The sequence below is a fragment of the Zeus faber genome (genome assembly GCF_960531495.2).
Source record: "Zeus faber genome assembly, chromosome: 13".
Lineage (NCBI taxonomy): Eukaryota > Metazoa > Chordata > Actinopteri > Zeiformes > Zeidae > Zeus > Zeus faber.
In genome coordinates this window covers 25,798,830-25,824,199 of record NC_137198.1, presented here as the reverse complement: position 1 = coordinate 25,824,199, position 25,370 = coordinate 25,798,830, and the positions used below count along the sequence as shown (strand labels likewise).

Sequence of the window (25,370 nt, the reverse complement as noted above, 5' to 3'; positions counted from 1 at the left end):
ACTGCGTTGTGCAAAGTAGTCTGCCCATTTGTTAGTACGAACCATTGTACGTAAATTGAATGCACCCTTTCTATGCAAGAACGCAATGAAAGTTCTATGCAAGAATGCAAGAAACTTCCCGTTATGTTGCTTTTTGCGTGCGCTGTCTTGCGTAGGGTATGTAACAGGCCCAGAACGGAATGTGAGGAACTCTAAAATAGAACCTATAAAAAAAGAAAAGAAAAGAAACACAAAAAAAAAACCACAAATATGAACAACTATGGTCAAAAATGATAAATGAAAAAAATGTACTTTGGGGAAACGGTGGTCCATCCTCCTCTCCACTTCTGCCCCGGGCGACTAAGGACAACAGAGAACAAGCAGGGTTGAAATGAGAAGGGTTAAGGGTAGTGGAGGAAGTAGAGTAGGAAATCAGTGGGCCGAGGGAAGATCTCCGTCACATTTATCCCTCTGGCAGCCGTACCTCTCGAACCACGTCTCGATGGCGCCGGCGAGGCTCTGCTGCGGATAGATCTGGTTGTCCCTCATGTGGGCCAGGACACCCAGCAGGCGCTCACCGTGGTCCATCACCTCTTCCTCCCTCTCTTGCTGTCTGGCCCTCGCCCCTCCCAGGAACAGGGACTGCCAGGTCTCCTGGTGCGGGCTCAGTCCCTCCTCCATCACCTCGTCGTGAAGCGCCCAGGCTGTAGCGGTGTCGCCCTGACGCAGCGCCGCGGCGATAATGTCGCCGTAGTTGCGGGGCGACGGGGTGATGACCTATGAAGGGTTTTTTGGGTTTTTTTTTAAGGACTTTTTAAGCCCCTCAGCCCAAAAGGGGGCTATTGCTAAGGTATTCCAGGACCTCAATATCTGAGGATGAAATTCAAAAACCTCATGGACCTGGTAAAAACCAGGGGAGGGGAGACGTGTTGGCTCACCTTCTTGATGTCCCGCAGGATGGGGAGCGCCTCCCTCCACCTCCCTGTGCGGCTGAAGCCCTTGATGAAGAGGCTGGACGCCCCCGTGTCCAGTGACGGGAAGGAGCCGCGCATGATGGCGTACACGTCGGGCACCTCAGAGTCATGGCCGCCACTCACACACAGTGTCAGGTAGCGCAGCAGCAGCTTGTAGGACAGCGTCCCCGTTTCGGTGGCCACAAAAGTCAGCAGGGACCTCGGATGATAGAATTAAAATTGGTTTATTCCGCCAGGTACATTTACATACAGTGTACTAGCAATTTGTTACGGTGAGGTTTGGTGCGTTTCACTACAGACCATTAGCATTATAAAATTAATTAAGCTTAACAGTCTGAAAAAAATATATAACAACAACAATCATGATAATAATAATAATAAAATATAATAAAAATTGAAGTTTAAATAAAATGTTGTTATTATGGGTATAAAGAAAGAACTAAAGAAATAAACATAATGTTAATTAAGAGGTTAGCACATCTCCATTTCAAATGGTTTCAAAGAAAATTTAACTCATGAAACGTACAGAAAATTCACATAGAAACAGCTGTTTAGTCATCCTTTCTATATTTCTATCCTTTCTTTCGTCTCTCATTCTATAGTCTGACACATGCTGATTCTGATTCCTATCCACAATCCATAGCAGGCGTTAACTTACAGGGCTAATTTTGGTTATACACAATGAAATTTATATTTATATATATATATATATATATATATTTATATATATATATATATATATATATATATATAATCTCATTGTCATCTACTATTATAAGTGTATACTTCCAACCATACTGGATTAAATTAACATTTCATTGGCAATCTATGTCCTAAAAGTGATTCTGGAAATGTTTTATTACGTTACTATTAGGATATCAAAACCAGGAGGAATATCATAATATTACAAGTTTTCGATGATGGTGGGGTTTTTTTCCCCAGGAACTTTTCAAGCACCTCAGCACAAAATGAGCTATTTGTAAGGTATTCCAGTACTTAAATTTCTGAAGGCAAAAGTCAAGCACTTCCAGAGAAGAACCCTGAAATTATACCGCAATCCAACAATTTAAACTTTTATGATGTTGGTCAGTGAAAGACTGCATTGTACTGTCGCTGTATTGGATGTGAACATTTGGGACACCCCATGGAAGACGTACCCACACACACACACACAGGCTGCTCTCACTTGGCAATATCCAGCTCAGCCCTGGAGATGAACAGCAGAGACATCATCTGGACGTCGAAGCGCTCTGGATTGTCCGACGCCTCCTTTAGCTTCCTCCACTCGTCAGCAGAGAGAGGCCGCTGAGGAGGCACCAACCTCCCTGTGAACATACAATGTCATATTGTCAATGTCATGTTTTCATACATACATTTTCAAGCACTATTTTTCCCTTTTGAAGGTGTTCATGCAAAACAAATATAATCCATTTTCCAAGTGATCTTTATTGTTTAAAATATAATCTTAGTCTCATTGTCTATAATTTATATTAGTATATACAGTATATACATATCTACATCTATTATTAATCTCATTGTCATCTACTATTATAAGTGTGTATTTCCAACCATGCCGGATTAAATTTATTTCCCTGACATCATCTTGTCATAAAAGCCATTCTGGAAATGTTTTATTACGTTATGATTTGAATATCAATACTTCTCTAGGACAACAGCACAAATGGGGCTATTTTTCAAGGTATCCCAGTACTTCAATTTGAGGACGGAATTCAAGCACCTCAGGGACCTGGTAAGAACCCTGTCATAATAAAAAACTAATAATAAACATAATAAACAAATAGACAGTGATTGTGCTCTGCTATTTTGCATGCAGTTAAATGACTAAGTTATGACATGTTTGATCTCGCATCAAAGCACAACTCGATCTCTCGCTCGCCCTTTCTATAACTACTGTGGAAGAACCCTTGAGCAAGGCATTTAACCCCCCCCAACCACTCCAATGAAGCTGCACATCCCGTCACATGGGTGGGGCCCTCTAAAGACGGGTTTTACCCTTTAGAGTTAGAGCAGGAAAGTTTGCAGAGGAACGCAGGACCCTCCCCTCTCACCAGGTGTTTTCATCCGTCTGAGGTTGGGACGCTCCTCCTCCTCCTCCTCCTCTGCCCCTCCCCTGTCCAGAGAGGTCAGGGCGGCCTTCCTCCTCAGCATCTCCGCCGTCCTCTTGGCCGTGCCGGCGGTGAACACCGACCTGGGATAGGAAGGTCTCTGTCCCGCCGTGTCCCCGTGTCTGTGGCTCCCCGTGTGTGTCCACCCACTACCCATGGAAGGGCTGTCCCGCTGGTTGCGGCCTTTAGAGCACAGAGTACGTGCCGTGGTAAGCGGGGTCGCCATTTTGGACAGACGAGTCAGAATCCGCATGCTGAACGTGACAAGGGATCCTCGATGGAAATGGGGTTTTAGATGCACTCTTGCTTTAAATATCAAGGCGGGGCCCGTCCTGAGTTGTCCAGATCTTCGAGCCAGCAACCTGATCAGTGACATAGCTGACTGCGTTATGAAGCTGTGCGTTCAACGCAGAGATCAAAAGGCGTCGGGAGCGATGTCGATTACTTTTGATATCCGAGGTTCCGAGGTGCCTGTCGAGCAAGTAGGGGCGCGTCCACAGAGACTTGGTCGACTTGAGTTTCGGGGAGGAGAGTAGAAGCGAAACACCCCTGCACTTTGTGGGTCTTCTCAGTCATCAGTCTTCTCCTGTTTAGGAACACTTTGAATTGACATCTCCCAGTTAGGTAAATAGAACAGCCACAGATCAGGCAAGAAAAGCAGGAATTGGATCACTGGTAGAGGAATTGCCATTACACTGCTGCTCCAACCCTCACACCACAAGGTTTGGACTGTACATTGTCACACATAATGGCATAAACGATATGGATATAATAAGATGTGGTAATTATGAATATGATGAGCTCTTGCTTTTGTTTATAGTTATATAAATCATTTCGAGGAAGAGGATTAGATGGAGTCCCGAGACAGTGAAACAGCTCGTTTTTCTAAATCAAAACCAATAAAAACGTCCCTTCCCGGGCACGCAAGCACTTTCCCCTTCACTGCCACAGTTATATGAGCTCAGTCCCCAGTTACAGAGGCGCTTTCATTTACCTTATACTTTCCTGTTTTTTGTCTTTCATGATATATTAAAAATATAAATATAGAGACACACACACACACACACACACAAAAACACACACACACACACACACACACACACACACACACACACACACACACACACACACACACACGAAACTATTAATGGTAATAATGTCACCTCACTTCGCATTCACTGGATGTTGAATCGAGGGACATAACATCCCTTAGGTAACAACAAACAAAGGCTGCTATGGACACCGTCGTCCTCCATTAACGCAACTTACACACGTCTTTCTGGAAAAAGGCTGCTCAAGTAATTCATTACAAAACCTAACATGTCCATAACAAACCCCACGGACACCACACGACAAGATGGGTTTCGGTCGCGCCCAGTGGCGTCATCAAAACGCGCCGGCAATAACGTCAAATTGTTGCCGTTGAGTCTTCGACGAGGGATGCCCCTAATATTTATATTGGAGTTTTTAAAAGGAAGGGCCCTATTTATTTACATATAAAAAGAGAGATAAAACGTTTTGAACAAGTGTGGGATAGGTATGGCAAATGAGAAAACTGCCCACTGCGTGGATTTATTAAAAAGTAGATTAGAAAACTCCAGAAAAGGTAACTTTAAATACCAAGCTAGCTACGTTAGCGAAACAGCTGACGCTAAAACAATATGTTGCTTTTATTTGTATATTTTAGTCACTAATGCTTCGTTTTAACATCTCCACATTCTGTTATGGCGCAGATGAGCGAAGTGACGAAGAAAAGAAGGCAGAAGTGACGGAGCTTTTCACTAAATATTACACTGAGTGGAAAGGAGGAGGCAGCAGAGAACGGTCCTACAAGAAGATCCCTCGTTTCTACTACAGGGTGACGCACGGTTGAGATTATTATTATTAGATCAATAAAACAGTAAAAACTGCAATAAAACGACTATTCTTGCGTAACCTTAGCATCAGAACCCAAAGAATGATGGTAGCCATTCTGCTAAAGCTGCCACTGTTATTTTATGGCTGCAAAGATGACGGGAAAAAGGTGAAAGTGACGACAACTGTGACTACAGGAAATAACGTGGGCACGTTGAATTTGCCACCTAAACCTGAAGCCGATGAAGACTATGTGATGATATTGACAATTTGCTGTTCCTTGTAGTTGCCAGCTGAAGATGAGTTCTTGCTCCAAAAGCTGAGAGAAGAGTCCAGAGCCGTGTTCCTACAGAGGAAAAGCCGAGAGCTGCTAGATAATGAGGAACTACAGGTAAAACACACACAAATAATCCCACGGCACACCCCTCTCAACCCTGTGAACCACTAGAAACCATCACAAACCACATAGACCGTGCTTTTCCTAATGATAAGCACTCAATGTCCTTATTATTAGGAAACTTTGCTCGAATTGATGAATTAGTGCCGTTTTTTTAAGTGAATTTTGAATTGATTTCTACTGTGCACAGTGGTTGGAAAAACACAGCTACTCCAGATGTCTTCCTCCAAATGCTATTTGATGGGCTTTTTTCTGAAGGATCTTAATATCTTAAACTAGTGGTTTAATCAGCTTTGGACAGAGGATAAATCACTGTGTCCTACCCTATTTTGGTGTTTTTTTAGCACTCTCACTGGACATAACTCAATAGCGGCTGCAAGTGCAAAAGATTTTCTGACGCCTTATCTATTGACAAATGTATGTGTGTGTGTGTATGCGACGTCCCTTGCGGCCGCCTGCGCGAGCAGCTCGTGTCGATTACGCACATTTTAATATTTTAGTATTTTAAGAGCTTATTGTGCGAAATCACTAGGTGTCATGACATTTCACTGCATGTATGTATGACCGTATGTATATGTATGTGCCAAAAAACCTCTTGAACTTGTTTTTGAGACGTAGCCTATAATTGGCCACTGCATGCATGGCTATAATGTACTTGACCATCTCCTCCACCTCTTTCTTCATAGAACTTATGGATCCTGCTGGACAAGCACCAGGTACCACCAGTCACTGGAGATGAGGCCATGATCAGCTATGAGGCCTACCTGAAGGTGGGGGAGAAGGCAGGGCCCAAGTGCAAGTGAGTAAAATGGAAGAGGAGGCTCAAGTAAAAACAAATCAAGGAAAAAAACCCTAACAGTGTCAGTTTTATAAAACAGGTTTGCCATTTATTTGCATTACTTTGAAGACAAGGATGGACAGAATTAAGAATGACTTCATTAGAGGGACAGATGGTTTGGACATGTGTGTAGGAGAGATGAGAGTTACATTGGGAGAAGGATGCTGAGGATGGAGCTGCCAGGCAAGAGGAAAAGAGGAAGGCCAAAAAGAAGGTTTATGGATGTTGTGAGAGAGGACATGCAGGCGGTTCGTGTAAGGGAGGAAGATGCGCAGAACAGAAGGTATTGGAGGCAGGTGATCCGCTGTGGCGACCCCTAACGGAAGCAGCAGAAAGAAGGAGAAGAAGAGACTTTGAATACCTTGTCCAGGGTCATTGGCTTTGCTGTCTCATAATTGTGCTTTGACTTCAATACAGCCAAAGCACCTTTGTGGACATAACAGAAGCCACACTCCAATATTCTAAGGCCCTGATGACTTTCAATGTCCACTGGTTCTTTTACAATTAATTATGATTTTTTTTTTTTTTTTCAAGAGTTATATTTTGCTGAATTGTTGCTGATTCTCCAAAACCTTCAGCAATGCTTTTGTCACATCAGAGCCCCTGACTGTGAAGTGTGTCTTAAGGGGACATTGAAAGTCCAGGCAAAGGGTAAAATGAGTACAATTATTTTTCTCTCCCCCCACCACCACCAGACTGTTTTTCACAGCCAAGGTGTATGGCAAGCTGCTCCACAACGACCCCTATGGGAGGATCTCCATCATGCAGTTTTTCAACTACGTCATGAGGAAAGGTCTGGATCTCCCTTTTTTTCCTCTGCTGTAATTTTATCTAGTTGGTAATTAGAAAGATTTGAAGTATTATTTGTTTTGGGTTTTTGTTTCTATGACTTGACTCTTGTTTGCTGTTTCTGTGATTAAAGTTTGGCTGCACCAGACCAGGATCGGCCTCAGTCTGTACGATGTGGCAGGACAGGGCTACCTCAGGGAGTCGGTGAGCACTAGTTGGGAATAAGGAGTGCAGCAAACCTGCATTTCTGAAGTAAAATGTAGTTGTCTTATATATTATCTTATCTTATATATTATCATTTTTTTTCTATAATGTAAAACAAAAACAGAGTATATTTAAAATAGTCTTTTATTTTTGGACACAACCTTTTAATTTTTAAGGTCTTCTTTACTTTTGTCTTTTATTTGTTATTGTTTTTCTGTTATTTTATATTTAGGTTATATATGTTGTTTATCATTAGTTTTAGATTTGTAAAATTATTTTTTTTATCTATCTGTCTATCTGTCTGTCTGTCTGTCTAGGATCTAGAGAACTACATTCTAGAGTTGATCCCCACTCTGCCCCAGCTGGACGGCCTGGAGAAGTCCTTCTACTCATTCTATGTCTGTACCGCCGTTCGCAAATTCTTCTTCTTCCTGGACCCCCTCCGCACCGGTACGGCGGCTCTCCATATCTAAACACATCACAGAGGCGTGTGTTAATAAGTGCCGTCTAATCTGTGTGTGTGTGTGTGTGTGTGTGTGTGTGTGTGTGTGTGTGTGTGTGTGTGTGTGTGTGTGTGTGTGTGTGGGGGGGGGCGGGTTTCAGGGAAGATAAAGATCCAGGACATCTTGGCGTGCAGTTTTCTGGACGACTTGCTGGAAGTAGGTTAATGGAGTTTTGTGTGTGGTGTTACTTCATCATTTGTCCGGCGGCTTTGTGATCGGCTGTGGGGCCTAACTTTCCTCTTCTCGTCCATCCAGCTGAGAGATGAGGAGCTGTCCAAAGAGAGCCAGGAGTCCAACTGGTTCTCAGCCCCATCAGCGCTGCGGGTCTACGGTGAGAAAAATCCAAGTGTTCGCCCGGTCACTTGGCCGCTCTTTCTGCATGTTTTTGCATCTAATACCACACTTTGAAAAATAACCCAATAAAGCACAGTACAGTGGTACCTCGACTTACGACTAATCCAAGATACGAGTAGCGATAGTTGCGAAAATTTGTATCGACTTGTGACCGACTGCTCCAACATACAGCAGTTGGCGCGTCGGCGGCCAGTCAGCAGTCAGTCAGCGGGCGACCTACATCATGTGTGCACGTAGTTCGTGGCTCATAAATATTTTTTTCATATTTACTGTGTTTGTGCTGTGTATTTTGTTTATTTTCACCCTTCATGATTTCATAATTTATATGGGAAAAACTGCTTCAACATACGACTGTTTTAACATACGACCGTTGTTATAGAACAAATTACAGTCGTAAATCGAGGTACCACTGTAAAAGAAAAAGAGTGTGTGTGTGTGTGTGTGTGTGTGTGTGTGTGTGTGTGTGTGTGTGTGTGTGTGTGTGTGTGTGTGTGTGTGTGTGTGTGTGTGTGTGTGTGTTTGTGTGTGTGTGTGCGCGCGCGCGCGCGCAGGTCAGTATCTGAACCTGGACAAGGACCATAACGGGATGCTGAGCAAGGAGGAGCTGTCGCGCTACGGCACGGCCACCCTCACCTCCGTCTTCCTGGATAGAGTCTACCAGGAATGCCTGACCTACGACGGAGAGATGGTGAGAATGCTGACGTTATTTTATGACAGGGTTCTCACCGGGTCCTTGAGGAGATGCTTGAATTTTTATCCTCAAAAATTTTAGTCCTGGAATTCCTTAAAGTAGCCTCTTTTGTGCTGAGGTGATGGAAAATTCCTTGGGGGAAAAAAACTTGATAATAGAAAACCTGTGATATTCCACCTGTTCTTTTTCTTTTTTCTTGAAATCGTAACATAATAAAGATTCTACAGAATCGCTTTTATGACAGATTTTGCCAGGTAAATGTACATTTAATCCAGCATGGTTGGACATAGGCACTTATAATACTAGATGACAATGAGGTTAATAATGGATATATGGCTATACTGTAAATACTAATATAAATAATAGACAATGAGACTTAGATTAGATTTAAATGAATAAAGATTACATTGAAAATGGATGATATTTGTTTTGCATGAAGAAATAGAAAAAATAGTGCTTGAAAAAGTACTTGAAGGGCCTTGAATTAAATTTTCTAAAGCCAGGATGAACCCTGTCGTTGATTATTAAAATTACTTTCTTGAACTAGCTCAGTGTGATTAAGAAATTGACTAAAAGGAAGGTTTACCCCATCTCCAAAAGCTTGAGAAAGATTGGTGGGGGGGGGTAAATGTGGCTATTCAGTGTTCTTGAATGGCTACTAGGAACAATTAAAACCGTATTAATTTAAGTTTTCGTTAAAGTTGACAAGGAATCTCAGAAAAAAATCTCAAAAGAGTAGCTATTTGGTGTTTTCCACAATTCTACAATAGTCAGTAGTTATATTGAGTTCCATAGTTGGACCTTGGAATCCAAAATAATTTCCCGTATACGCTCTTATTTCAAGATAAACGTCTTCAATTTACCTGCCCGTGAAATCATTTTTCCTCACCAGATTTTGCTCTCTTTCTCCTTTGTTTTCCTCGTTCTTTCTTCTGTTCCACTTCTCTCTCCCATTCATCTCGGGGCTCCCTCTTCCCTCCATGCCACAACTGTGATACAGACCTGCTGTTTGCCTCAGCGTTGGAATCCAGGAAGCACAGCATCAAAAGGCACTTGTGTTTACCTGTAACCCTCCCTCCTCTCTCCCAGGACTATAAGACCTATCTGGACTTTGTGTTGGCACTGGAGAACAGGAAGGAGCCGGCAGCTCTGCAGTATATCTTTAAACTGTTGGACATGTTGAACCTGGGATACCTCAACGTCTTTTCCCTAAACTACTTTTTCAGGGTATTGCCCGCCACACACACACACACACAGACCTTCAGAGAGTGTGTGTGTGTGTGTGTGTGTGTGTGTGTGTGTGTGTGTGTGTGTGTGTGTGTGTGTGTGTGTGTGTGTGTGTGTGTGTGTGTGTGTGTGTGTGTGTGTGTGAGAACAAATGCCCTAAACATAAAAATGCAAATGCTCATAAATACATATAAAAGTGTGGGGGGGGGGGGAATCTTGTGACATAAAGCGTGTGTGTGTGTGTGTGTGTTGTTCGATTCAGGCCATTCAAGAGCAGATGAAGATTCATGGCCAGGAGCCTGTATCCTTCCAGGACGTCAAGGTACATGCATCCATAGCAACTGACAAGGTCCCCACAGCATCCCTTGTGTCTCAGGACGATGTCACGGGATTCCAAAAAACAAACTTTCTTAAGGCTTTCCTTAATATTATAATACATGTATGGAATAACTGTAGTTTGCTGTTGTATTGCCACTGTCGGGGATCGTACCAGGTCCTTGAGGTGCTTGATTTCTGTCCTCATAAATCTGTCACTTAAGAGAGGTGGTGTTGCTTTGACGTATTACAGCAAAACAAAAGGAAAGACTCTGAGTATCCGTGTTTTTTTCTGTACTTTAAGATGGTGATAATTCAATCTGTTCATCTGTTACACATGTGTTTAAACCACAGAAAGGTTTTCTCAATCTGTACATTAAAATCTGATAAAACTTTATTAATTATAAAAAAAATATTTTATTATTAATTATTACATTTAGGTGTCACAGCAGCAATGAGTGGTGCAGGTCAAGAAAAGCAGGATAAGAACTAAGTAAAAGTATAAAATAAAAAAAATATATATATTATAAAAAATAACATAAGTACAGATAGTAGCAGCAGTGTAGCAATATTGTGCAGAGGCACCACAGCAGCATTTACAGACAATGTTGATCCAGTAATAGCAGCAGTAGGAATAATCAGTGGCATCTCCCAGTCAGAAGATGGTAATTATAGTTACTTCCAATATGAAATAAATGTGGCTTGACCACATAACTTGGCACTAGTGCTGTTCGTCCTAAAGTGCATGATTTTTCATCGCACGTTCACTTAAATTATCATCATCAACAACCGTGTGCCGCTGCGTGTCTCCGTCAGGATGAGATCTTCGACATGGTGAAGCCTAGAGACCCCTCTAAGATCACCCTGCAGGACCTGGTGACCAGCTGCCAGGGCGACACAGTGGCCAGCATCCTGATCGACCTCAATGGCTTCTGGACCTACGAGAACAGAGAAGTGCTGGTCGCTAACGACAACGACGGCATCAGCGGCGTCGACCTGGACGACCCCTGAAAGAGGGTGCGGGGATTTGCATATATGGGTTGGGTGATTTATATTACATTTGGAGTATAGCTTTTTTTATTTATTCGCTCTTAATCTTGTACATTTTGTATATGGAGTGTAATGTATGTAACTTCAGTAAATAAACATTTCCATCTGTAACAATATGTGTTCTTTATATTTATTGTTATTATTAAGGCTTTGCTGTTTTTGTTAGGCTCCAATTTTATTCTTGGGGTCTTTTCATATGTCCCATGTAACTTTTCAACGCCATAGTAGATCCTAGATGTCCTTATAAACTCACCCAAACTTGGCCGTCTTTTAGAAATTCTAGCAGCTACTCAGATTGTCTTTGAGGCTTGAAATGTAGTGTTTGACGTTCAAATGGAATTAATAAATACAAAATAAAGTAACTTTGATAAACAAATATTGGACTTAATGTTTTGCCAAAGCACTGTGTGTTCTGACACCTTTCTATCATAGCAGCATTACGTTTTTCAGAAGTTTGTGCTACAGTAGCTCTTCTGTGGGATTTGAACCAGACGGGGTAGACTTCACTCCCCAAGCACATCAATGGGCCTTGGGTGCCCATGACCCTGTTGCCGGTTCAAGACCTGCTGTTTTGGAGATGCTCTGACCCAGTCGTCAAGCCATCACAATTTGTCCCTTGTCAAAGTGGCTCAGATCCTTACGCTTGCCCATTTTTGCTGCTTCTAACACATCGACTTTAAGAACTGACTGTACACTTGCTGCCTAGAATATCCCCCCCCCTGCCATTGGATGGAGATTAGGAACACTATTCACGTAACCTGTCAGTGGTTTTAATGTTGTGACTGATATATATATATATATATATATATATATATATATATATATATATATATATATATATATATATATATATAATATTATATATATATATATATATATATATATATATATATATGGATACAAACATACTGTATATACATACATATACCCACACACACACAAATTCTATAAAATCTGTCGCAACCTTGTAAGTATAATTTTACACTTATATTATAGGAAAATCAACGGAAAAGTAAACATGTATTTGCATTAGGTATGCCACAATGAGTAGCAGATGTGGAAGGCAGTCAGGAAAAGGGCCCTCATAGAGATAGAAAGGAATGCAGGAGGAGCTAGAAAAATATTCTATATATTGTGTTTGAATAAACTGCAAAGGGAGTTATTTTTGCAAAAACACCCCGGCTTGTTACTCTGTAATAAAGTCTACCTGTAACTCAATCCACATAGACTGCTGCCTCTTTGATAAAGAGATTAAGAGTTATTCTCCACGACACCTTCCGACCCAGAAAAAGTGTTGTGAATGGTAGCAGACCATCAGTAACCATGTCCAGGATTCCCTAGGTTGCCATGACTACCCATCCCCAGCTTGCATGCTCCACATTGCCTCCTTGATCCAAATAATTTCTTGGACTTGACCTTGATCCCCAGCACAAATGGTTAGGCTGGTATTTGCTGTTTGTCAATTGTGTTCATTATACTTATATACCACTTTACCTGATACCTTGACCTTATTTTTTAATGTGCTGAGATGCATTGTTTACACAACCTTTTAATTCAGGATGATCAACTCAAACATGTTTTATGCTTTGTGTGTTTTATTTTCACAAAACTTTGCAGCGGGATCGCGTCAGGTGACCGATCGAAGGTGGCGCTGGGTTATGACGTCACAGCCCTGCGACTGTTTACACCCAAACCAACATGGCGCTGTTTCCAGCTTTTGCAGGAGTTGTGAGCGACAAAATTGATGATTCGTGCAAAGGTGAGTGGTAAAGATATATTTGCATGCATTTCACTTTACTCATGTTGTGCTGATAAGAAAATCACATGTCGTTTTGGCGAGTCTCTATTCGTTATTTCAATACTTGATCACTGTTACAGTTACTGCTAGATAAGTCGAGGTTACAGCTACCTACACCTTCTGCTACGGCAGGCCGTTTTTAACATTTAATCCAAAGGTCGAAGTAGTTACTTCTTAAGTTACTCGTTGGCCTACTTATATTTCAGTTACTATTCCAACAGTTACTAGCAAATCTTTGGTTTACTAATCAAAATGTATTCGTTTCGAGTACTTATTTATTATATACTAGTAAATATTCCAATTGTTCTTAGTAACAATCTTGTCATTGAATCCTATGGGGTTCCGTGTTTCAGGTATTAAATATTTGCTTCCGACTAGTATCTATTCCGGCCGTTACTAGTTTCTATTCCACTTTTACTGGTCGCTATTCATTGAGTACTAGTACCTATTCATTAGGGACTAGTGCGTTTTCTTGCAGTCACTAGTAACATTTAAATTAAACTATCAACAAGCGGTTTCGTTTCGTGAGTAAAAAAAATACATTGTTTGCTGTAAAACAAAAAATGTTACTAGTTACAACAGGAAAAAAGGCACAAGTCACTAATGAGTGGGTCTAAGATGTCTGATTTTGGATTTGTACGCTTGACTTAGCTTTACACCCGTTATCAGTTAAACTCACACGATCAGACGTGTCTCGTAAGCTACTTTACTGATCAGAGAGTTTAGATTTTTCGAAGAGAAGTGTCCACCTGTGCCACACGACAGAAGCATCTTATTATTTTTCAGATTTACTCCTGTCTAATGAAAATAAAATAAAAACAGCTCTGGGATGTGTTACCTGTTATAGGTAGAAACCCAGCAGATTAGAATAGCCTTCTATTGTTTCCAGCAGGTGATGAAGCTCTCTTGATAAAATACATTTTCTATTTTCCAGCCTATTCTTAGTTGCAGTCTGTGTTACTGAGATTGGCAAGAATTTCCAGTCATTTGTTTTAGTCACTAATAATTTTTTTTAGCAAATGGATGGATATCACCATCATACAGTACTGTATGTTGGATTTCTTGTTTTGCTTAAATAGAAATAAAAAAGGTTTTCGCTTAATGTTCCAGTTGCTTAGTGCTTAGCTTATTACACTGTCTCTTCTCCTTTGATCATTTTCTTCTCCCATCAAATTTAGATTGGCTAAACAATAAGAGTTTTCAGGCTGATGACACCGTGTCTCTCAACCATCGTGCGTTACAACAGGTCCAACAAAGCCACAACAAAGACGACTCAAGGTGGGGAACTAACTGTAATATTCAGTTTTCCTTGTTAAATCTTATTTACAATAACCTGGATGTCCAGATAAAAATGTATATCCCTACAAGACATTGCAGATTCCACAGAGCTTTATTCATCCATAAAAGTGATAAAATCAAATAATTACGCCTCATCATTTTATACTCAAGTTTAACATTTTCGCATTTTTTACATTTAATAGTTCATTAACCATGAATTAACCGGTTATTACATCTACAAGGCATCAAAACAGATGGAAATAAACCCCATATCTCTCATCCTTTGACCTTCTCAGCCCATACAGAGCAGTGACCTCTGAGGAGGGGGCAGATGACAAGCTACCCAAAAAGAGGAAAAAGAAGAAAGAGAGGAAGAAGAAGAAGAAGCACAAGAAGAGAGGGAGGAGCTCTTCGGATTGTAGTGATTCAGACTCTCAGACCATCTACCCCAGCGACCTCAAGAGGAAGGAAGAGACAGACAGGTCCTAACACACATATACTGTACATGTGTAACACATGTGTAACGCCCCTTTTGTGCTGATGTGCTTGAAAAGTCCTTGTAAAAAAAAACCCCCTGATCATTGAAAAGCTGTGATATTCCCCCTGGTTTTGTTATTCAAATCGTAACATAATAAAATCTTTCCAGAATACACCCAAGACCCTTTCCCACTTGCACTGAAAGCCGTGAATCTACCGGCAATGTCATATTGGCATCATGTGCGAATGGGAGAATGGGGAATGTGTCAATGTTCCGTAAAAGTCATTCCATACATTTCCCCACTCTTGAAGTAGTATAATTTCTGGCAAATTATATATATATATATATATATATATATATATATATATATATATATATATATATATATATATATATATATATATATATATATATATAAAAATAAAAAAAAATCTTTAGCATGAAGTCCTTGAAAATTAAGAAATAGTGCTTGTAATGCCAGAATGAACCCCGAAATTCGCTTCTACCATACGGAAGCGTCATCATAATATTTATGTCCATTGTGTAAAACATCTGTTCCTCCAGTCGACAGGCTGCTCCTCTATCCAGTCTCTTCTCCTGGCTGGATGACGTCCAGTCGTCCACAGAGCTGCCATTCTGTGTGGACCGTAAACCGGACGCGGCCAATTGGACGTACAAGTCCCTGTACAGGGGTGACATAGCCAGGTAACGGTTTGAACACTCCCCTCCCCCCCTCTCCCTCTATTGCTGCATCCCTCTTCTCCCCATCATGCTTTGTTCTTGCCATGCTGCAGGTACAGGAGGAAAGGCAGATCGTCTTTGGGTCTGGACCCTCGCATCCAAGAAGTTTCCTGGGAGGAGCCCAGCGGGAAGAAGAAAGCGGCCGACAAGAAGAAGAAAGCAGCGGAGCGGTATTACTCCTCAGCCAGTCGCCAGCTGCTGAGACCTGAGTGCGCTCTGCCTGCGTTGCCTGGGAAACCGGAATGCGGTGATGTCATCGCCAACACTGCCTTCCTCCCTCTGGTAAACCAGGAGGTGGCGGGCAGAGGAGAAACGGGTGAGAAGTCGATAATAATCACGCTAGAGTAGATGGTACAAAGATAGATACTAAAATCAAAACATCACCTCCGTCACAATCTTGCCAAAACCCATCATCAAACTTTTACAATCTAACGTTGGCCCAGGCGAGAGAGGACCGACTTCGGAGGCGAATCCCCTGGGAGTGTACGACACCGCCACGGCGCTCTGGCTGCAGGGGAAGGGGAAGCCGGAGTCGACGGGAGACCAGGACCAGGTAATGCAGGTAGAGCAGAGAGCCAGCGGCCCGGCTGCCAAGACCCAAGACTTTAACCGGCACCTCAGGGAACAACCAGGAGACACTCGACTGTGGATGGATTTCATTCGATATCAGGTTTTTTCACTTCTTCTCTATCATGTTGATGGCGCTCTCAATTTTTCTTGTTTTGATTTGAATTCATTGATGCCTTCACTTTGTCCCACTGCCGTTGCTCCGACTATGAGTCTGTTTCAAGTCAGCATGATGACTGCTATTGAAGTCATCGGGAATTGAATTTCCCCAAAAGAAGGGGGATGTGTGTGTGTGTGTGTGTGTGTGTGTGTGTGTATATATATATATATATATATATATATATATATAAAAAAGTTAGCATCAGACATGCCTCCAAATTTCTCATAAAGTTTTTTTTTTTTTTTATATATATATAAAATACAATGTGTCCATTTTACTAAACTTCATGGTAAATTAAGTTGAAATAGGTGAGTTTATTCAATGAACTCTTGCGTCTTATTGGTTACCAAGTGGGCTGCTGTGAGACTGCGGAGAGGTAGATGTAGAAGAGCTCAGTCGCCTATACGACCAATTCCTCTGAAAGTTGGTGTAAACCGCTGCCTCCAGTTTGAGACACACCCTGTGAACCACGGGTCAGTTTTCCGTGTTTTTTATTTCCCGCTGACTCTCGTCCTCCCTCTCTCTCTCCCTCCCTCCCTCCTTCTCCAGGACGAGCAGAGTGCCGCTGCGTTCGGGGGTGAACTGGAACAGCAGGGCAACGCGACAGAACATCGCAAGGCCTCGCTCCGGGCCATTCTGGAGAAGAAGCTGAGCATAGCGGAGCGTGCGGTGGCCGCCAACCCCGCCTGCGTGGCTCTGCAGCTGGAGAGACTTCGGCTCTGCAGTGAGCTGTGGGAGCCGGCGGCCCTTGCTAAGGAGTGGAAGAAGCTGGTGCGTAGAGTAGAGAAGTGGAAGGTGTTTTTGTTAACATTGAGTCTGTGCTTCCATCTTGTTTGAGCCTGAGTTTTTTGAGGGAATTTTCCGTTCCACACCTTCTACCACCTTTCCTTCCTCTGCTTTGGCTTTCAATTCCACTCCCCATCTTACAATGACTGTTGCTGGGTGTTTGTGGCAGTTTTGCCTACCGCCCGCAACCCAAGTGCCGTTTTCAGGGACCTCTGACACAGAGAGACAAACGATACACCACTTTATTGTAGAGAGTGGGCTAGTTGGAATAAGCCCAGGAGCAGATGGAGGTGTGTCATGACGAGGGCTCCTCTCCTGAGTGTGTGTGTGTGTGGGGGTATACGAGCAACAGGTTTACAGCCACCCTGATCCTGGGCCCCTAATTTCCTAGACCCAGGTCAGGTGTGGCTGCTCAAAGCACACCATCCCCACACCACAGTGTTATTATTATATATATATTGTTATATTTATTATATTTTTACTGTCCCAGGTGTTCCTCCACCCCAACAGTGCCCCCCTGTGGAGGCGCTATCTGCTGTTCACCCAGAGCCACTTCAGCACCTTCACAGTGTCAAAGGTCAACACTGCCTATGGGAAGTGTCTGAGCACGCTCAGTGCAGTGCAGGACGGCAGCATGGTGTCCCACGCAGCCTTGCCGGGGACCGAGGAGGAAATGCTGGGTAAAGCGGGAAATTATTTTTTATTTCAGAAATATTATTTTATATTATTTTTTTAGTTTTTAGACCTGCTCTGAACAGTTTAAGTTTTAGTTTCTTCCCTCAAAGCAACAGATTGATTCCTGTCACCCTCTATATCTGAAAACATTCAGTCATTTTTTAGATAAACCATCACTACTATGAAATATTGTTTTCTACTTAGATGCTCAATGCTCTTGAAAGTCAGTATGAGTCATTTTTATATTTTCTTCACAGATATTTTCAATCAGCAGTGTCATTTCCTCCGTCAGTGTGGTCACTCGGAGAAGGCCGTTTCAATGTTTCAGGCTCTGATCGACTTCACCTTCTTCAAACCTGACAGCGTGCAAGGACTATCCACAAAGCAGCAGGTACTCAACTAGACTTAACTTGCAGCCTGGCATTGTTACTCCAACTTAAACTCTCAGTCAAATTTAATTTGCTTTAATTAATCAACAAATCGATGGATCGCGAAACTTCAGGTGGAGTTCTTCGAGCCATTCTGGGACAGTGGGGAGGCAAGGGTGGGAGAAGCCGGAGCCAGGGGATGGAGAGCCTGGATGCAGCAGCAGGAAAGAGGGGGCTGGCTCCAGCCAGATGCAGGTTCGACACACATACACTGTTGAAATGAAACCTGGTGTATATGAAAAATGTATTCCTGAATTCAGAGAAACTAACAAAATAAGCTTTCTTTTATTTTAGTCGTGATAATATTAAGTAGTTAAGTCGTCCTTTACTCTCTCTGGTTTTAGTCGATTTTCTCTATTTATTTATGTAGTGGTCAAATTTAGGAACACTAAGTTCGTTATGAAATCTGTTTATTCCGATTTTTGGACCAGTAGGTATGGTGGTTTTCAAAAAAAGTACTTTCTGGGTGGACGACTTGTATTGTTTAGTTTATTGTTGTATTTTTATGAAGACTAATAACATTGCAATACAAGTTCCAAATCAGCACATCAAATCCATTTATTTGAATTTTTCTTCTCCTTTACCCGTGTCCAGAGGACGATGATGAGGAGGAGGAAGAGGAGGACGAGGTGAGGGACCCGAGCCGACCCCGGTGGGACATCTGGCTGGACGTGGAGGCGTCCCGCGAGGCAGCTCACTGGCTGCCCTGGAGGCCCGACAAGACCAAGGGCCAATCGGTGGAAGACTGCGAGGACCCAGACAGACAGGTAACAGGGGGCCAGGAGCGGGCGAGATGGAAGTGGAGGGATGGAGGGGAGGCTTATACTGTACATCAAAAGAAAAAATCACAAGATGTCTCATCTTTCATCTCTCTCATACTATATGGTAGTGTTGAAATGGTTGATTGAAAGTGTTGAATGAAATGATGGTTTTGGTTTTGGATCAATGACTTGGCTCCCACTTGGCCACTTGGCCTCTTCCTGTGACAATTCTAGCAATAATGGAGAAGAAAGGAGAAAGACGTAATAAGGGGGTTGCGTGCAGGTGTGTGTCCACCCGTGAGTGTGCGGGTTCAATTAGATCTGGTGTATGAGGTCAGAAACATATTGTAATGCTTCCGGGCGTTGGAAAGGCTGCACAGCCACCCATAAGCCCTGCAGCTGCACAGACACCCCACAGCTTCAAGAACATTCTGAGCCAGGAGCACCACAGTCAAAGAATAACTCCGAAATCCACAGGAGGTCCGGAACCCACAGAGCAACACCCATGCATGCCCCTGAGGCCCCAAAAGCACAGGATGAGCCATACGCCCCCATGCGCAGGCATAAGACGAATCGGCAAGCACAGACCACAGGCCTGGAGCCATGCACTGAGATTGACAGACTCACTTGTTGTCTTCTCCCTCAGGTGCTGTTCGACGACATCGGCCCGTCTCTGATCCGTCTCTGCTCCACAGAGCTGCAGCTCCGTCTCCTCCTCTGCTTCCTGTCGTTCATGGGGCTACCCGTTGGCCCCATTCACCGGGGCTCCGCCTCCCAGGACAGTCTGCTGCTGGAGGGCCTCTCCCTGCTCACTCAGGGTAGAGACTCCTTGTTTTTATAGCAAAAGTGAATTTATATTCTTATTAACAGCAGAGCTCAACAGTAATAAACTCAAATAAACATTCAGTGCCGTCAACTTGAAGCATGTGACCAGAACTTTCACTGCCTGGAAAGTCACCGATCTCCTCTCCTCCCACTTCCTCCGCAGACTACGACCCCCTGCGACCTCTAACCAACCACGACCTCCCCGACGCCGGGGTCAGTTCAGTTGGCGACATGGCTCCTATGCAGGGAGGCAGGAACTGGGCGGGGCTTGGGAAGCAGGGGGAGGTGTTCCTGGCCAACGTGTTGAATAAGCTCCTCCCACTCCTCCCCACACGCCACCGAGCACTGCTGACCCTCACCTGGATCCGCCACGAGAAACGCAAGGTAGGAAGCCCCCCTCCCCATACATACATCTTAATTTCTCTGGCTTTCTACAGTTATCTCGGCTTGTTGATATTCCATCCTTGCTAAAACATTTTGACTTAGGCCGGCCTGTGTAGTACTTTAGCTCCTTTCATATCTGGACTTTGGGTCTTCAATAATTTGGGGCCTGTGAAGGACATGGTTTTGAAACTCCTTTGTTATCTGTAGAGACACAATTTTGTGATTGTGTGTGTGATTTTGTGTTTTAGATAACGAGACGGTGTCTCAGAACTGAAATAGAGCTTTGTGTGTGGGTGTGAGCACTCAAGGCTCAGAAAAGGAAAAGATACAGAAACACAGGAATAAAACACGGGAGGAGCAGAAGGGACAGATGGCGAGTCCAGAACGGGATCAAATAACGATGATGAGAAGGTTTCAAATCTGCAAATATCTGTCGCTCAGTACGACGTGGCTCTGGTGTTGCAGGGAAAGCTGCCACAGAAGGATTTTACAGTTTATTTTTAGCCGCAGAAATGATGCCTCTCAGAAAATAGTCAATACTCGTAATTCCCAACATGACAAGCCAAGTTTGGACTCTCCCATTCCAATCCCTCTCAGTTCCCCTCTCAACCTGTGTGTGTGTGTGTGTGTGTGTGTGTGTGTGTGTGTGTGTGTGTGTGTGTGTGTGTGTGTGTGTGTGTGTGTGTGTGTGTGTGTGTGTGTGTGTGTGTGTCCAGGTCCTCCTCCGTCTCCGCGGCAGCAGTGTGAAGCGTCTCCGCTCTCAGGGAAAGAGCAGCAAGCGTTTGGCCAAGCGGCTGCTCAAGGAGCAGGAGAACCGCTCATCCCTGGAGCTCTGGAGGGAGTACGCCCACCTGGAGTGGTTGCTGGGCAATGCCGACGACGCCCGCAAGGTCTTCTCCACGGGGATGGGAGGGGCCAAGGGGCCGAGCTCGGACCCAGCCCTCTGTGAGCTCTGCCTGCTGTGGGCCGAGCTGGAGCTGGAGCTGGAGCTGCAGCAAGGAGCGGGACAAAGCGATCCAACCGCCTCCCTGGCCATGGGCGTGCTGACCAGGCTGGCAGAGGGCACCTCCTCTTCCGCTTCCTACTCCTCCTCAACCCTATCCCCGGTGGCCATCTTGAAAGCCAGGAAGTCTTATGAGCAGGCGCTTACGGAGAGCCTCGCCGCCCTAGACAAGGAGGTTCAGAAGTGTCTCGCTGACAAGAAAGGTACATTTCCCTGAAGCGCTTTGTCTTACTCAGGTTTCTGTCAGAGGGTGTAAAATCTGCAAAGTCCCGTTAAGAGAAGTCTATTTACTAAGGCGCCATCTTGGTCAAATTCCTAGGCAGTATGTTTAGTTTGTGGCTGAACAAGACCAAACTCCTCCATCTATGGATGGGGAGTCATCTGTATCTTAAGTCATATTCATCAACATTTCCATTTCATATTTACATGCAGCAATGGATTGTAAACAACACTGAGTGTCCTGTGTTGCTCCAAAGGACATTCGTTTCAGAGAAAACTGCGGAAAATATTTTTTTTTGTAAACAATGTTTGCACACATTATGGCATCGAGTGAGTGTGAAACCTAAGGCTTGGACCATGTTCTCTGCAGTTATGAGATCATTGTAATGGTTGTGATGGTTGATGGAAATGGATTTGACGCTTATGAATTCGAAACTCATTTAATTCTGCTTTTTATGAATTGCTCGAAGACTTGCTAGGAGACAAGCTGAGGCTCAGGGGCCTGGTGGGCTGCTACGCTCTGTTCCAGTACCTCACCATCAACATTCAGGCCGCCGATGGCGTCTACAGTCAGGCACGAGAGCAGATGGAGTCCCTCTGCAGCGCGCTAACACGGGACTCCACTAAGGATGCTAATGCTAGCGAGGAGGCTAGCAGGGTCTGCACTGCCAGGCTAGCTGTGGAGTGTGAGGCACTGGCGGTGCAGCACACCACGCTGCTCAGACTCCACACCAGCACCAGGGTGTTTCCTCTGGCCACGCTCAGACGAACCCTCACCTCCGCCCTCTCCATGTGGCACCACAGCGCCCCCCTGTGGAGCATATACATACAGGTGCGCTAACACTGAAATCTCTTCCAGCTTCCATCCAAACCATCTTTATACATTTTTTTTTTTTTTTTTTTTTACCTCCATCCAATTGACTTCCTGTATGTGACCTGTGTCTCAGGTGGAGAACCGCTACCACAGCGCAGGCCGGGCGCGCAGGTTCTTTCACTCCGTGACAAGAGAAAGCGACAGCGTCCTGCCACGACTCTTTGCCATCGTCGGCGAGCAACAGAGGAAGCAGCTGGTGGACTCCGTTCAGCGGTATGGGGGAGAAACAATCATTATAATAATGACAATAGGGATAATAATAATACCGTTTATTATTAAGCTGCATGAACACCGTCAGCTGGGAACTCCTAACTGGTCAGGGAGGCTCTTGACCCCCCTCTTAAATCCTGGTGGAGATGGGGGTAATTTCCGAGGTAAAGACAGTTGATAAAATCCTTAATTTCCTATGACCAAAAGTTGGACCAAATTTGCATCATTCTGAGAATTTTTGGGTGGTCCCGGGACCGATTTCCGTCCCTGATGCTTGATGAATATGACCCTGATCTGCTCAAACAATGCTGGAACATGCTGGCTATTCCTCAGAGAGCTCCCTCTTGTGGCCAGGAATCTCCTGCAAAAAACTGTACAGGTACTCCTCACTTATCGACCTACCTGTTTAACCACCGTTCAGACTAACGACCAGCTCTCAGACCAGTCTGCATTGTACGCTGCGTACAATACCGCAGCGTCTCAGCGTCAAGCATCTGCACTATACAGTATATACTATATACACTGTATACATCTCATCTCGTCATCATTCTCAGTGTTGTTGTCGCAGTCTGTCAGTATTCACTACACTAGTGTTCACAATGGCCACGCCCCCTTACCGTGAAATAACACAGGTCCTCACTTATCAACCAATTCACTTAACAACCTGGTCCTAGGAATGGAACTCGGTCCTTAAGTGAGGAGAACCTGTATAGTAAAAAATATGAATATACCTTACTAAATTTACAATGGTGATAAAATAAAATATGGTATAAAAATATAAACTAATATATATTATGCATCATATTTTTTCCTGTATGCGTTCTTTTGTTATTTTATTTCACTGTTTTACTATAATGCAGGTTTTTTTCGATTGTGTGTCTTCAGGTCTGTTTCGGGTGACTCTGCACTGCCCGTCCTGCCAGAGAACGGGCTCAGCCACCGGATCCGGAGCCTGTTTGAGAGCGCAGCAGCGGGGGAGAGCGGGGCTCACTGCCCGTTGCTCTGGAGGATGTACATGCGCTTCCTGGTATGACAGGGAATAATAATAACAGTACTGTTATCAATTTGGGTAAACAAACAAAACACCTTCAATTTCCTTTTATAAAACCTGCTTCACAGCACACCATATATATATATATATGTGTGTGTGTGTGTGTGTGTGTGTGTGTGTGTGTGTGTGTGTGTGTGTGTGTGTGTGTGTGTGTGTGTGTGTGTGTGTGTGTGTGTACAAACTTGGACATCTATTTTGTGCACCTGTAGGTATCACTCGGGAATTTGGACAAGGCCAGAGGGATCTTCTACAAGGCTTTGCAGAGCGTTCCCTGGGCCAAGGTGAGAGACACACACACACACACACACACACATTAATCTCTTTCCATTTACTTACTGTGTGTGTGTGTGTGTGTGTGTGTGTGTGTAGGGTCTGTACATGGACGCGGTGCAGCTGTTCCCCGAAAAACTGCAGGAATTTACGGATCTGATGACCGAGAAGGAGCTACGCCTGCGACTTCCACTAGAAGAGCTGGACATTCTGCTGGAGGACTGAAAGCACACATCTCGAGTTCTGTTAGAAAATATGAGCGAGATATTACTCGAAAACAAACCTGTTGTAATATATAAACCATGTACATTTCTGAAACTGTGTCATAAGGGGAGAAGAAGCCATCTTTTCCACAGTGTGTAGAAGAAAAAAGTGCTGATGTTAAATTGACAATAAAATTGACAACTTTTTTTTTTTTGGTAATCGATTGAAAAATATTCTTACATAATTTTGATGAAGCAGTGACACTTAACACACGCACTGATGTAATATATATATATTATAGAATACAATAATTTTATGTTAGTTATTTATTTTAAGTATTTCTAAAAAATACACATTTTTTATTTATTTGAATTAATAACTTGTTTTTATTGACTTTTTTTGGTTGCATTTTTTTTTTATTTGGATTACGTTTTCATTTAATATGAACAGATCGAATCTTGATTCCCCCTTTTTGTATTAATGAAGTGCTCATTCATACACGTTTATTTTTAATGTTGAAGCGACATCTCTGCACGGCACATACCTGTCATTCACCTTCTCAGCTTCGAGCGCTACCAGCCGCACTCGTTAGACCGCGCTTGTTTACAAAAAACAACACATTTTAAGGATCGTCCCTACGAATGAATCTATCTCCGTCTATATCACGGGCGAGATGTCCACAGGTTATTAATAATCCGGCGGCCCACGTGTGGCAGCAGCTAGACGGCGGGCGGGGCGCTCTGTAAATAAAGCGTTAGTCATGCGTTATGATAATCACGTCCATCTTACGACGTATCGGTCCACGCGTCTTGTTCCGTCCTTTACACGGCGAGCGCGGCTCGGGCCTGACGCATTGCAGATCCGGCGTAGCCAATCGCCGGCGCCCGTACAGCGTGCGGCACATTGCGGGTCCGCTCCGTCCAATCAGAGGGCGGTTCTCAAAGCGGGCCGAACCCCCAACCGCTGTCGCAACGAGGAGCCGGCCGCAACGAGTTGAGTGCGTATTCTTCCGCCGGGATAAAGGTCCGCGTAGCGGAACGTAGTGCGGCCAGTGCTGCTGGAGCGGGCGTCGAGTTTTGAGAACTTCTAGAGAACTAGTTGACATTTCAGTCGTGCTTGACCCTCCCAGTCCCAGTTATACAAAAGCATGGTCAATGTATGATGAAATGTATTATTTGGCAAGGAGCTAGTTGTACCCGTGCGACGGTGTAAGCAGCTTGGAAAATGAATGAATAAAACTTTGACCTAGTTCTTCCACACAAAGCTCGTTTACGATGTGTTTTTAGAATGCCTTGCACCTTCACACTCATCATGCACCTCCAAGTGGTATTTCATGAATACAAGACAATAATAATAG

The 25,370-nt window shown here is 43.7% G+C and overlaps 3 protein-coding genes and 1 long non-coding RNA gene across 9 annotated transcripts in view; 2 read left to right on the top strand and 2 right to left on the bottom strand.

Annotated features, from left to right (window-relative positions):
- prorp (protein only RNase P catalytic subunit) overlaps positions 1 to 4,447 on the bottom strand; it is a 12,933-nt gene extending 8,486 nt beyond the window's left edge. Inside the window, exons 1-6 of one of the 5 annotated variants that reach the window (XM_080013050.1) lie at positions 4,349 to 4,447; positions 3,023 to 3,665; positions 2,140 to 2,278; positions 918 to 1,152; positions 464 to 756; positions 292 to 339 (exon numbers count right to left, since the gene is read on the bottom strand). In XM_080013050.1, the coding sequence (XP_079869176.1) occupies positions 292 to 339; positions 464 to 756; positions 918 to 1,152; positions 2,140 to 2,278; positions 3,023 to 3,455 (1,148 nt within the window). In that variant the 5' untranslated portion in view covers positions 3,456 to 3,665; positions 4,349 to 4,447. Of the gene's footprint in view, positions 1 to 291; positions 340 to 463; positions 757 to 917; positions 1,153 to 2,139; positions 2,279 to 3,022; positions 3,679 to 4,242 lie in introns of all 5 variants that reach the window. The other 4 variants (XM_080013049.1, XM_080013047.1, XM_080013046.1 and 1 more) reach the window with 4 other exon arrangements.
- Positions 4,448 to 4,499: 52 nt separating this feature from the next.
- ppp2r3c (protein phosphatase 2, regulatory subunit B'', gamma) lies at positions 4,500 to 11,664 on the top strand. The gene is made up of 13 exons (XM_080012640.1): positions 4,500 to 4,685; positions 4,813 to 4,937; positions 5,220 to 5,324; positions 6,017 to 6,129; positions 6,864 to 6,961; positions 7,091 to 7,161; positions 7,479 to 7,611; positions 7,765 to 7,820; positions 7,920 to 7,995; positions 8,570 to 8,706; positions 9,799 to 9,936; positions 10,199 to 10,258; positions 11,068 to 11,664. The coding sequence occupies exons 1-13, from the start codon at positions 4,619 to 4,621 to the stop codon at positions 11,260 to 11,262; spliced, it is 1,374 nt and encodes a 457-aa protein (XP_079868766.1). The 5' UTR covers positions 4,500 to 4,618; the 3' UTR covers positions 11,263 to 11,664.
- Positions 11,665 to 12,970: 1,306 nt separating this feature from the next.
- Positions 12,971 to 24,232, top strand: nrde2 (NRDE-2, necessary for RNA interference, domain containing). 2 transcript variants are annotated; one of them, XM_080012773.1, is made up of 19 exons: positions 12,971 to 13,060; positions 14,278 to 14,377; positions 14,674 to 14,859; positions 15,420 to 15,560; positions 15,650 to 15,912; positions 16,040 to 16,266; positions 16,873 to 17,094; positions 17,600 to 17,789; positions 18,042 to 18,175; positions 18,287 to 18,407; positions 18,807 to 18,979; positions 19,620 to 19,791; positions 19,962 to 20,182; positions 20,899 to 21,388; positions 21,875 to 22,236; positions 22,352 to 22,491; positions 23,374 to 23,515; positions 23,749 to 23,820; positions 23,909 to 24,232. In XM_080012773.1, exons 1-19 carry the CDS (start codon positions 13,000 to 13,002, stop codon positions 24,032 to 24,034), a joined length of 3,543 nt encoding a protein of 1,180 aa, XP_079868899.1. In that variant the 5' UTR covers positions 12,971 to 12,999; the 3' UTR covers positions 24,035 to 24,232. The 2 variants fall into 2 exon arrangements, with proteins under 2 accessions (XP_079868899.1, XP_079868900.1); XM_080012774.1 differs by having other exon boundaries at positions 13,001 to 13,060; positions 14,346 to 14,377.
- LOC307238991 lies at positions 22,507 to 24,048 on the bottom strand. The gene is made up of 3 exons (XR_013844450.1): positions 23,918 to 24,048; positions 23,743 to 23,810; positions 22,507 to 23,512 (listed from the first exon to the last, which is right to left on the bottom strand). It is a non-coding gene; the product is annotated as an uncharacterized lncRNA (long non-coding RNA).
- Positions 24,233 to 25,370: the final 1,138 nt, after the last annotated feature.

Excerpts from the sequence above, each read along its gene's own strand:
- ppp2r3c (XM_080012640.1), top strand. The coding sequence starts at position 4,619 with ATGGCAAATGAGAAAACTGCCCACTGCGTGGATTTATTAAAAAGTAGA. Across the intron at positions 4,686-4,812 it reads ATTAGAAAACTCCAGAAAAG|ATGAGCGAAGTGACGAAGAA; the intron begins GTAACTTTAAAT and ends GTTATGGCGCAG. Across the intron at positions 7,996-8,569 it reads ATCAGCGCTGCGGGTCTACG|GTCAGTATCTGAACCTGGAC; the intron begins GTGAGAAAAATC and ends GCGCGCGCGCAG.
- nrde2 (XM_080012773.1), top strand. The coding sequence starts at position 13,000 with ATGGCGCTGTTTCCAGCTTTTGCAGGAGTTGTGAGCGACAAAATTGAT. Across the intron at positions 14,378-14,673 it reads CACAACAAAGACGACTCAAG|CCCATACAGAGCAGTGACCT; the intron begins GTGGGGAACTAA and ends TGACCTTCTCAG. Across the intron at positions 23,821-23,908 it reads AGAGCGTTCCCTGGGCCAAG|GGTCTGTACATGGACGCGGT; the intron begins GTGAGAGACACA and ends GTGTGTGTGTAG.